At 34.8% G+C, this 12,857-nt stretch overlaps 1 protein-coding gene across 2 annotated transcripts in view; it reads right to left on the reverse strand.

Moving 5' to 3' along the window:
• Positions 1 to 12,857, reverse strand: part of itga10 (integrin, alpha 10) — a 62,709-nt gene that overhangs the window by 3,124 nt on the left and 46,728 nt on the right. For both annotated transcript variants that reach the window (XM_067449012.1, XM_067449013.1), the window contains 17 exons: positions 11,818 to 11,891; positions 11,554 to 11,698; positions 11,291 to 11,439; positions 9,735 to 9,878; positions 7,898 to 8,101; positions 6,380 to 6,510; positions 6,038 to 6,204; positions 5,755 to 5,897; positions 5,457 to 5,567; positions 5,226 to 5,311; positions 4,908 to 5,049; positions 4,136 to 4,228; positions 3,961 to 4,037; positions 2,216 to 2,305; positions 1,375 to 1,459; positions 1,167 to 1,280; positions 950 to 1,057 (listed from right to left, as the gene is read on the reverse strand). In XM_067449012.1, coding sequence (XP_067305113.1) covers positions 950 to 1,057; positions 1,167 to 1,280; positions 1,375 to 1,459; positions 2,216 to 2,305; positions 3,961 to 4,037; positions 4,136 to 4,228; positions 4,908 to 5,049; positions 5,226 to 5,311; positions 5,457 to 5,567; positions 5,755 to 5,897; positions 6,038 to 6,204; positions 6,380 to 6,510; positions 7,898 to 8,101; positions 9,735 to 9,878; positions 11,291 to 11,439; positions 11,554 to 11,698; positions 11,818 to 11,891 — 2,063 coding nt within the window. The remainder of the gene's footprint in view (positions 1 to 949; positions 1,058 to 1,166; positions 1,281 to 1,374; positions 1,460 to 2,215; positions 2,306 to 3,960; positions 4,038 to 4,135; positions 4,229 to 4,907; positions 5,050 to 5,225; positions 5,312 to 5,456; positions 5,568 to 5,754; positions 5,898 to 6,037; positions 6,205 to 6,379; positions 6,511 to 7,897; positions 8,102 to 9,734; positions 9,879 to 11,290; positions 11,440 to 11,553; positions 11,699 to 11,817; positions 11,892 to 12,857) is intronic.

Consider the following 12,857-nt stretch of genomic DNA (forward strand, 5'->3'; position numbering starts at 1 on the left):
CAAAAATAAAAAATTCTGTCATCATTTACTCACCCTCACGTCGTTCCAAAACTCATGTCTCTTCAGAAAATTTGGACTAAACAACAATTCATATGGATTAGATTTACGATCTCTTTATGAACTTTTTGAAGTGTCAAAGTGTCAGTTGCGTTGCTGCCATTGGAAGAACAGAAAGCTCTCATCAAAAAGATCATCATTTGTGATCTGAGGATGAACAAAAGTCTTATGGGTTTGGAACATCAGTGTGAGTAAATGACCGAATTTTCATCTTTGGGTGTACTAACCCTTTAACAGGACTCACTTTCCAACCAGACAAAAAGAGGTTGACTATGAAATAATGAAGTCTTTTCCACTTAGCAAATCAAGACTTAGACTTTAGTGGTCCAGTCAAAAACGTCAAGATGCCAGTTGATCCTCGACTGTCTCATTACAAATACTCATTCTTATACAGTTTCTTACAACCTGTTTACAACCCATTACCTAATACTGTTAAGTGTATTTTTGGGCACTTTCCAAGGGCTTAGCTCATCCAAGTTGCTTGCCACAATTAATTCTCAAATCTTCTGACATCTTATTTAAAAACATATTTAATCCCATATACTGTACATCACATGTAAACAGAATAGAGTAGCTTGATTAGTGACTTGTGGGTATTTCTCCACTGTGCACCGATGCTGAGATAAGACACTGAACTTTCCCGGTACCATAATGCCCACGCTATTCTACAAATATATTTTACATGTCTAATAAAACATATACTATAACAACTCTAACATAAGCAATTTGACAGCAGAGATTTCAAGATGTAAGTCTGTTCAGCACAAATCAACTGAACTCGCTCGCAAAATTTGGTTGTAAGCCGTAAAAACTTAATGGAGTTAACTTCCCTTATTCGGTTTTCAATCTCTTTTATAACCATACTGTGTGAACATAGTGTCTGTGTTCTCACCAATAGTTCAGTTTTCTTCATGTCTTCCGGGTGAAGTGGACGTACATCTCTCTGACTGGACTTTAACTTTGAAAGATCACTGACTATACTGCAGTTCACACCTGAAGCCTACAAATAAATGCAGACAAAACATCAACTTTACAAGAACTAAAAAGTGTATAAGAATATATAAACAATTAAATAAAGCTTTTACGAAAGCCAGAAAGGAGATACTAACATTATGAGAGAATGCATCAACCACAGTCGCGAAAACTCTGTCTCCTGAAGCCATGGAGGGCAAATTGACGCTCAGCTCTAGATTTCTGACAGCGTAACAGCCCAGATTCTGCACCTGATAACAAAAAACATAGTCGCATGTAGTCATTAACTTTCTTATTTGATTTTGAACAGAGACTGATGAGCCTATCAGGTTTAATTTCACCCACCCTGAATTGTGTGAAGAACTCAGGTCCTGTCCCTTCTGACAATGTCCTGGTCGGATGGACCTCATAGCGGTTCAGGTTAGAGTCACTGCGGTGAATTGAACCAAAAGAAGCCTTCACATATGGATATTGTACACTGAACATGCATACAGTTTTGAGGTTGTAATTAGGTGTGAAAGGTGAAGTTGGGAAATACAAAAAGGAAATAACATGATAATAATAAAATAAATATTATATTATTATTAGTAGTAATAATAATAGTAGTAGTAATTGTAGTCCCCCCCATTTTTATTCTAAAAATAATAAAATAACAATACTTTGTTAAAATAATTATAATCTAACAAAATAGTAATAATTAAGACAATAATAATAATGCCAACAATATTTTTGTTATAATAATAGCATTTAATATTATTATTACTAGTAGTAGTTGTTTTTGTAGTAGTAGTAGTAGTATTTTCATTATTATTTTTGTTCTAGCATTATGATAATACTAACTTTTAGTTTGAATGATAAAATAGTAATAATAATAAATATTAAATATTAATAAATATAATAATAATATATCAATTATAATTAGTAGTAGTTTTTGAAATTGTAGTAGTAGTAGTATATTTAAATATTATAATAAGTATTTTTATTAGTACATGCTAATAATAATAATACAAACATTTTTGCTATTCAAATTACCGGTATGTATCATATTTTAAATTATATTATTAATTACTGTATTTTTCAAAATAATAATAGTAATGATAATAATCATCATCATCATCATCATCATCATCATCATTATTATTGTTATTAGTATTAGTGTTCTGGATCAGTATATTAAGTAACTAACCTTGTGATGAAGAGATCAGGCTCGTACTGTACAATACTCTGTAACTGAACACTGTTGTCCGACAATGTGCTTTCATTCTCCACACTGTCACTGTAGCAACACACATATACACATTTAGTATACATTTTAACATATGAACAGATACTTTTATTTACATCTTTGAATGTGTATTTTCAAAAGTTACAGATACTGGTGCACTGTGAGCAGAATGGCACAGAAGTGTCATGCCTTTTTTTTTGTGCCAAAAATGTCAGATGATTAAGTTGCACACTTGTTTTAGGTTAAATGCATGGTGATTACCGACTGTCCTTTAAAGGTGCCCTATAATGATTTGAAACAGTATGTTAAATTGTTCTCTGATATCTACATAGAGTGTATGTGGCCTATTTAAGGAAAAAATTGTCCAGATACAGTTTTACAGGTCCATTTACAACCATATAAATTGTCCCTAGGATGTAATGCACTGTTTTTGCCTTATTTGGAAGGGTCATGAATATTAATGTTGTGCTCTGCTCTGATTGGCTTGTTTCAGCAGCTCACATCAGTTCAGTGAAGCGGCTTGTGAGTCCTGACCGTCCTGACAGAACACAGACCGACTAAATGAAACTTTAACCAAAACATCTCAAATGGAGATTGATAAAATGCAGCTTACTTGTTTATTTGGTATTTTCAGATCATCCGCGCGTGAGAAAGAGCTCTCGTTCGTGCGGTTGCCAGATTTCAGTAATTAAATCCCCCCAAAATGATTTTCTGTGAAAAGAAACCCGTATACTCTCCGGTTTTTACCTAAACATATGCGCAAGCTCTCTCTCGCGCATCTGAAAACACCAATAACCAAGTAAGCGGCATTTTATCAATCTCCATTTGAGATGTTCTGCTTAAAGTGTCATTCAGTCTACATTTTAGACTTGTATTTTTTCGTCAACGATATTGCATGTTTATATAACGTTAGTCATAATGTAGGCTAACGTTACGCAGTGACTGTGATGTACCCTAATCTGAAATACAAACAGGCAAAAACATCATAGGAAACACCATACTTCAGTTCTCAAAAAAATATAAATATATAACTTATATTTTTACAAAATGAATAGCCTTGTCAAATGACTATCGTTTTAACTTATATGGTGGAAAAGGTGACGTTTGCTAGAAGGATCGAGTGAACGATCTGAGCAAAGTATCTACGCTTGTATTTTGTAATACAAAATAATATTACCCTTTGTTATTAGATACACTATTTAGTAGCCTGGAACATGATGTGTGTCCATGAGCAGCTTGTTTTGATGATTCGCTCCATTTCCACCTGACAATGAAGATGTTTGGACAGATGCAAATGTTGGGGGCGTGCAAATAAATGATCCCCAATGCTTGCGTCACGGTTGGGTTTATGTTGAGAAGCACTTTTTGTTTTGGATTCACGAGATTTACATAAGAAGTAGGAGGAAAATGATGTTTGAGACTCACAGTATGTGATGTCCATGTACTGAACTCTTATTATTTTGCCATGGCAAGGTTAATTCAATTTTTCATTCTAGGGCACCTTTAATTATAAACTTAACTTGTACATATGTCAGAGTGCTGCCCACAAAGCTATTTTTCCGATCAACATATTTTGTTTTTATTTGGTCATTATTTTTTCTAGGGCACCAAGTGAGCAATGACCACCCTGGTAACCCCTCAAAATTACATGTGCATAACATCCTTGGATAGTACTGTTAGCTAATGGTTTAAAGTTGTGCGTGTACCTGGAAGCAACAAGCTTCATCTGGACCTTACTGATGAGAGATGTACAACTGAACTCAAATTCCAACATGAATTTCACCTGAGAAAAAAAATTCAGTTGGGAGAATCACTGGTCAATGAACCAAAACGGCTTTTAATGAATCATGACGACACACCTTTCTTCTTCCTGAGCCTTACCTTCGAGTGAGAGCGGAACACTGGGTAACTGACATTACAGGAGTGACTGTTTGAGCTTAGAGCCGTGCATTCAATCTTAAACTGGGCATCTTCCTACAGAGAGACAATAAGACAAACATGAGGCTGAAAGAGAAATGAAGAGGTCAGATAAAATGCAGTTTATGAGACAGTGGAATATACTGTACTTCTGAATAAATAACATTGTGTTTAAATAATTACAACAGTTTTTTTAAATGTTTTTTTTTTTAAAGAATTCTCTTATGCTCACCAAGGCTGCAACTATTTGATAAAAAATAGAGTAAAAACAGTAATATTACATATTATATTTTACAATTTAAAATGACTGTTTTCCAGTTAAATATATATTTTAAAATGTAATGTATTCCTGTGATCCAATGCTGCATTTTCAGCCTCATTATGCCAATCTTTAGTGCCACATGATCCTTCAGAAATCATTATTGATATCCTGATTTGCTGCTCAAGAAACATTTCCACATAATTTCAGTGTCAAAAACAGTTCTGCTTAATGTTTTGGAGAAACCGTGATCCATTTTTTCAAGATTCTTAAACAAAATGATGCTATAAATGTCTTTATTTGATCAATTTAATGCCTCCTTGCTGAATAAAAGTATTCATTTCTTAAAAAAATTAATTTCTGATCCTAAACTATTTAACGTTAATGTGTATTTTGTATACATAATTATAATCTTTTTTTAGTAAATGATAATATGATATGCTTTTATGTTTTAAGAGGGAGAGATCGTGTTGGTACCCGTATACTCAGGCTGCTGAAATGCAGGTTTCTGGAGTAATAAAGAGTGAGACTAGTGTTATAAGCATTTTCCAGTTGATTTTGAAGCTGCACTTCTACTGCAAGCCGACGCCGAGGACTGCGTAAAACATATGGTTGTTGCCTACAAGAACAGATAAGAGCAGCATTGAACTTACATGCACAACACAATCGTTTCAGTTTTAGTAGTCAGTTACTCTAAACTGTTTGTTTTAAATATTACCATTGCACAAGGGATTGAACTAAGTATTTCTGATAGTATGTTCAAATGTATAGTCACAGTAGTTGAGTAGTATTCACCTGGTTCCAGAAATGTCCATATGGGCCTGTAAAACCAGATCAGGTACACATACATCATCCTCCCCGCAGTCTTTGAAAAATGGGATCTAAAGGCAAAGAGAAAGAGATCAAAAAATATGTTAAAAAACAGCTGTAAGATGAAAAAAAAAAAACCTTCATCCACCTTGTACATGCAACATTCCTTTATATTCCCATTTTCAAAAGGGAATAGTGTTATTGAATAGCACTCACAGACTTCTTGAATGTTGTTGGCCAGCCTTCGTCCAGTACCGGGCCGCTGTCTGTGTCATTGATTTTGAAGCGCAAAGTGAAGCTGATTGGTCGGATGTAATCAGCTGTATCCTAGATGTACAGAGTAAGTGTGAAAGAGAGAGAAGAACCATTTTTCTTGTAAACAATCAGTAAGTAGTCATGTAATGAGAAGGATAATGCAGCCATTAGGGCAAAATAACCCCCTTTTTATGATATCGACCAGCTAATTGTACATTATCCTTTGCTTCATCGATTTTTGAAAGACATTTGGACTTACAAAAACATGAAATGGTAGCGTATAGCACATGGTCTGCCCCACACGAACACTGACGCCCATAAGGGTCTGCCGCTGGGAGTTGTAGTCGAATAGAGCACGAGCTGAGATCTTTCTGTCATCCAACACGGCCCCCATCTGCATATCTATTCAAATAAGCAGATGTGGAACATTAGGAAGCATACCATAGTCGCTATTGATAGAGCTGCCGTACATAAACAGAATTTAGTGCAGCAATGAAAAAGTTAAATGTAAAAAGAGTGTTTCTGGTTACATGACACTTTACCAAAATATGTGCCATAAGAGCCAGGAGAGCGAGACAGGGCCAGGAAGCAAACCGTGGCGTTAAGGCATGCAGAGTCTCGGCCAGCCCTGTGGCAGTTCTTCTGGATCACATTTATGGAGTGTGGCTGGAAGGACATGCTGACGTTTATCTGTACTATACTGAGTGACCTGCAGAGTACAGACAGAGGTCAGGAGGTGAGCAAGTTGTCACCACGGTTCATAATCAGACCTGACTTTATACTACTGTTTGACACACAATTTAATGTAATGAATTGTTGACTTGTGTAATGGCAGCATTTAGACAATGCATAAAAACACAAGATTGTAATGAGGCATAGAGTACTTCAACAGGACGGCAGTGCCCTGTGCTCCCACAGCAAGATCCAGTAACTCATCCCCATCCAGATCCAGCTGAGCACTCAAGCTACGGCCAAAATACTGCAGCCCTGCAGAGAGAGAGGAGCCTGGGATACGCTACAGAGAGAGAAAGAGCGAGTTATTAGTGTGTGAAGTATAAATTTAAGGTAATATGGGGTCTAAAAGTCTAAGACCACTAATAAAGGTGGTCAGTAGTTTTACACTACCATTCAAAAAAATTGGTCAGTCAGATTTTTTTTCAACAAGGATGCATTAAATTGATCAGAAGTGACAGTAAAGACATTTATAATATAAAAAATATAAAAAATAAAAATAATTATGTGTGACCCTGGACCACAAAACCAGTCATTTATATCTAAAAGCTGACTAAATAATATTTCCATTGATGTATGGTTTGTTAGGAAAGGACCCGAGGACCCCATTTTTACAACTATTTGAAAATCTGGAATCTGAGGGTGCAAAAAAATCAAATATTGAGAAAAATCACCTTTAAAGTCCTTAGCAATGCATATTACTAATACTAATACATTTTTTATATATTTACAAGAGAAACATATCTACAACATATCTTAATGGAACATGATCTTACCTTAAAATCCTAATGATTTTTGGCATAAAAGAAAAATGGATCCTTTTGAACCATACAATGTATTGTTGGCTATTGCCACACATATACCTGTGTGACGTATGACTGGTTTTGTGGTCCAGCAGTGTCACATATTTCAAATAAATGCTGCTCTTTTGAACTTTCTATTAATCGAAGAAACATAAAATGTATTACAGTTTCCACAAAACTCAAGCAGCACATTTGTTTTCAACATTGATTATAATAAAGTAACATATTACAATAAGGTTTAATTTGTTAACATTATTTAATGTATTAACTGACATGAACTAACCATGGGCAATACATTTGTTACTGTATTTTTGTTAATATTTGTTAATGTTAGTTAAAAAACACAGCTGTTTAAATACAACTTTTGATTTTAATAAATAACATATTAGTAAATGTTGAAATTAACATTAACAAAGATTAAAAATGCTGTAGAAGTGCAGTTCATTATTAGTTAGTGTTAACTAATGTTATCTAATGAAACCTTATGGTAAAATGTGACCAGTAAGACATGTTTCCCGAACAGCAAATCAGCATTTAGAATGATTTCTGAAGAACCATGTGACATTGAAGACTGGAGTAATGATGACTGCTGCAAATTCAACTGAAAACATTAATAATAATATTTCTTGATCACAATTTTGATCAAATATAAATCATAACAAATAAATCACAATAAATCTTACCAGCCCCAAACATTTTGAACGGTAGTGTACATTCTCACAATTTAAATAACTAAATGCTTGTCAGAACAATTTCAGTGCAGTCATACTTTTTTAATATAAACTTTTTTACTTAAAACTTTATTTAAATAAATATTATTCCAGATTGCCTAATTTGGCTGTACACATGAAATAGTGGTTTATTTACTTGTTTGTACTGTGGTATGATGTAGTATTCGTCACCATGGTAAATATAAATAGCTCCCTGGTGGTCATCCTCTAGCGGAGCTCCCACCAGCAGGTCAGCGTATCCATCATGGTTTAAATCAGTGGCTACAGCCATAGCATAACCAAAGCGTGCATCCTGTGCCTTCTTCTGAGAATGCAGCGTACCGTTTGGTGCAAAACCATCCTGGTAGAGAGAGGCAGATATGGAAACAGTGAGAGATAGTGGGGAGCTGGATTTATTTATAATATTTATACATATAATATATATCCAAAAAAAGTTGGGACACTGTACAAATTGCAAATAATAAAGTAATGCAATCATTTACAAATCTCATAAACTTTAAACAAATCAAAAAATTGTAATCACAATAGAATATAGATAACATCAAATGTTGAAAGTGAGACATTTTAAAAAGTCATGGCAAATATTAGTTCATTTTGGATTTCAGGAAAGCTACACATTACAAAAAAGTTTGGACAGGTAGCAATAAGAGGCAAGAAAAGTTAAATGTACATATAAGGAACAGCTGGAGGACCAATTTGCAACTTATTAGGGAAAATTGGCAACATGATTGGGTATAAAAAGAGCCTCTCAGAAAGGCAGTGTCACTCAGAAGTCAAGATAGGCAGAGGATCACCAATTCCCCAATGCTGCAGATCCTGATTCTTTTCCACTGGATATGAGGTGAAAACCACATGTCCCAAGATTCTGCGCTCAAACTTGGCATCATCAAACTATGCCTTTGTTTTGAATAGGTGACCTCGAGCGGACGGAAAAGTTACATAGTGTAGATTTAAACTGGACTGCGGCAAAGTGGAAAACTAAAGAGGACAAGAACAACCCAAGTTGTTATCAGCGCTCAGTTCAGAAGACTGCATCTCTGATGATATGGGGTTGCATGAGTACATGTGGCATGGGCAGGCACCATCAATGCTGAAATATATATCCAAGTTCTAGAACAACATAAGCTCCCATCCAGACATTGTCTCTTTCAGGGAAGACCTTGCATTTTCCACAATGGCAGATGCCAGACCACATACGGGATCAATTACAACATCATGGCTGTGTAGAAGGAGTATCCGAGTACTGAAATGGCCAGCCTGCAGTCCAGATCTTTCACCATAAAAAACATTTGCTGCATCGTAAAGAGGAAAATGCAACAAAGAAGACCTAAGACAGTTGAGCAACTAGAAGCCTGTATTAGACAATAATGGGACAACATTCCTATTCCTAAACTTGAGCAACTTTTTTCCTCAGTCCCTGTTATAAAAAGACTGTTATAAAAAGAAGAGGGGATGCCTAACAGTGGTAAACCTGGCCTTGTTCTCAACTTTTTTTGAGATTTGTTGATTAAGTTTAAAATCAACTTATTTTTCTCTTTAAATGATACATTTTCTCAGTTTAAACATTTGTATGTCGTCGCTGTTGTAATTTAAATTAAATTATGAAATTTGAAACTTCCACATAATTGCAATCTGTATTTATTTACAATTTGTACAGTGTCCCAACTTTTTTGGAATCAGGTTTGTACATTTATAACTGAAATGGAATAAGTTTGATACCAAAAAGTGGAATAAATTGTTTAGCATCAAAGGGGATTTGCCCTGGTGAATATCTGGCATGATCCCGGCCTGTGTTCCCCTGGTCTTGTCTGGATTACAAAACATGGTGCAGAACAAGCAATAACATAAGTCCACACAGGACCAAGGAACACAGTCTGGGATCATGCCAATACGCTTGATACTGAATCTTTCTCAGTATGTCTCTCACATTCACATTTACATCACACAAACAGCACAGCCACTGTGGTTCTCACCCCATCCAGACAGTAGATATAAACTTTGCCTGTTTCTTTGTTTCCTGCTCCCAGGAACATTGGAGCAGCTATGAGCAGGATATCTGTTATTCCATCCTGATCCACATCCACCACGCACACCTCACTTCCAAAATATGAGCCAATCTGGACAGAGAGAGTAAAGATGTTAGGCTTTCTAAAGATTCCCACACTTCTTGAATGTATTTTCATTAGGGATGCACCAATATTATGGATATGATAAAACAATAATTATTTTGATGTTATGGGTGATAACTGATAAATGACATATTGAAATATGTACACAGTTCAAAAGTTTGGGGTGAGTGCATTTGGGGTGAGTGCATTTTTGGGGTGAGTGCATTTTTGGGTGAGTGCATTTTTTTAAAGAAATTAATCATTTTATTCAGCAAGGATGTATTAATTGAAACATAAATATCATAAAAGACTTTATTATGTTAGAAAATATTTCTATTTCAAATGTTGTTCTTTGAACTTTCTATTCATCAAAGAATTCTGAAAAAATGTATCGCAGTTTCCACAAAAAGTTTAAGAAGCACAGCGGTTTTCAATATAATCAGAAATGTTTCTTGAGCAGCAACTCATCATATTAGAATGATTTCTGAAGGCTCATGTGACACTTAAAGAGAAACAAGAGATTTCAAAATATCTTACCAACCTCAAACTTTTGAATGGTAGTATATGTCTGATAAAGATGAAATTTTAAAAGGTAATCTAAATGTAAAAATAGAGGAAATGAGCAAGCACACTACATATCTAATATTTTAAGGTAGCATTCATATATAAATTGAAAATGATAAGTGTGAATATCATCCATCATTTTTCATTGACCTTTCTACTCATTGGACTGCTAAGAATTTTTTAAACTCCTATTGAATTAGTCCGATACTTTAATTAATAATTTAGACTAATTATGTGAACCCATTTGAATGATTCAGCAAAAAGAACTGAAATCAACAACAAATCTTTCACATATCAAAGTTTGCAAGCAAGTTTTACTTTATAATCGCTCTAAACAAAAGCAATATCTAGCTGATTCAATATTTTAGATAAATGTACATTTATTATAGAAATGTTTAAGATTTGATTGATTTCTGTGACTTTTCCAGGCCTAGAAACACCAATTTAAAAGTCCCCTTATTTATCCAGGTTTCCCATGACTGTGGGAACCCTGAATCGGGATTTTGTTCTGAGAATCACTTAAATTTTAGGAGTGGCCTGAGAAAATGAAACTCGTTTGCTTTTGTTTAATATAAAAATAAACTCATTAATTGTGAGAGAGCAGGAATGTGTAAAAGAAGAAGCAGGGAGACGAAAAGCAATAACAGATCAACTAAGAAAAGAAGGATATTGCAAAACTCAAAGAACTTGAATTCATGCAAAGGTTTTGATGAAGATCTCATCTGTGCTGTACCAGAGACCGTGTGTGTGTGTGTGTGTGTGTGCGTGTGTGTGTGTGTGTGTGTGTGTGTGTGTGTGTGTGTGTGTGTGAAGAGTGTCAGTGTAAATAAATGTAGCGATGAAGAAGAGATTGCCACCTGTTCTCCATTTAAGGCCTGTGTGATTATGACATCGCCTTCAGGGGTGAGGTCAAACAAGATGACCTTTCCTTTGTGGTTGAATCTGGGCGCACCAGCAACATACAACCTCCTCCAGTCACCTACAACCACCGATGACACTGTGTAGCCTGCAACAGATTTACATACAGACAACCATTAATAAATATTAATAAATAGCTGTATGTTATGTTAATGTAGAGGAATGTTTATTTGGTGGTTGGTTTTATGAAGTGAAACTTTACCTAGATAGGCTGCATGGTTCTTCAGCTCCAGTGGGAACTCTTTCTCGAAGGCCTCTCGTGAGGGCATAATCTGCCCATCTTTGCTCACCTTCAGGACACCTCCCTCCCAGTCATATGCTCCCACCGTTCCAAACAAGATGCCATCCTACAGTCCAAAATAATATAGCACATTATAGCATGATTGCATGTTCTATACTCAGTTTATCATTTCAAATATTTGAATAGGCACAAATACACATGGAGATAGAGTTCATTGATACTCACATCCAAAATGTGTGTCGAAAAACCAATCTGAGACATTTCCATGAGAAAGGCACTTTCATTGTATCCCAGGGTCCCTGTAACAGCACAACACATTATCATTGAATTACACCACTGTAAATTAATAGGAAGGATTAAATTGATCAAAAGTGATAGTAAAGACATTTATAATTTTACAAAAGATTTCTTTCAAATAAATGTTGTTCTTTTGAACTTTCAATTAATCGAATGATAATTAAAAATTGTATCAGTTTGCACAAAAATATTAAGCAGCAAAACAGTTTTCAACATTTATAATAATCAGAAATGTCTCTTGAGCAGCAAATCAGGATATTAGAATGATTTGTGAAGGATCATGTGACACTGAAATCGTGCAGGCTTTTTCATCACAAGAATAAATTATATTTGAAATTACAATAAAACAGAAACCAGTTATATTAAATTGTAATAATATATCACATTATTACTGTTTCTAGTGTATTTTTCATTAAATAAATGTAGCTTGGTAGGTATAAGAGGCTTTTAGTAACACTTTATTTCAGGGTTCAATTCTTACTATTAAATAGTTGCTTATTAGCATGCATATTGCTAGGATATTAGTCCCTTTCTATGTCCCTACTCAATACCTAAACTTAAATGCTATAAAAACTAATACTAATATTAATAAGCAGTAAAGTAGGCGTTTACTGAGGCAAAAGTCATAGTTAATAGTGAATATGTGTTCCCCATACTAAAGTGTTACCAAGACCTCTTTTACATACATTAAAAAAAATCTGTAGTTGTACAGAAATCTGCTTAACTGGAGAAACATACTGAAATATGGAATATGGTTACCAAGTTAAATATTACCAATACAATATGGCAGTACAAGATAGTTGACTGTATAATATAAGCTACATGCAATATGAATTTCAGTTAGTGCACAGCCTTGGCTAATCATATTTCTTCCTGTTCATAACCTATGAGTCCTGTGTATGCACAGCTGTGCCAACTTTAAGGTCATTCATCTCCTCCCTTCCATCCTTCCTGCTTGGCTTTCCACA

This window comes from Pseudorasbora parva, chromosome 7 (genome assembly GCF_024679245.1).
Source record: "Pseudorasbora parva isolate DD20220531a chromosome 7, ASM2467924v1, whole genome shotgun sequence".
In the NCBI taxonomy this organism is placed as follows: Eukaryota; Metazoa; Chordata; class Actinopteri; order Cypriniformes; family Gobionidae; genus Pseudorasbora; species Pseudorasbora parva.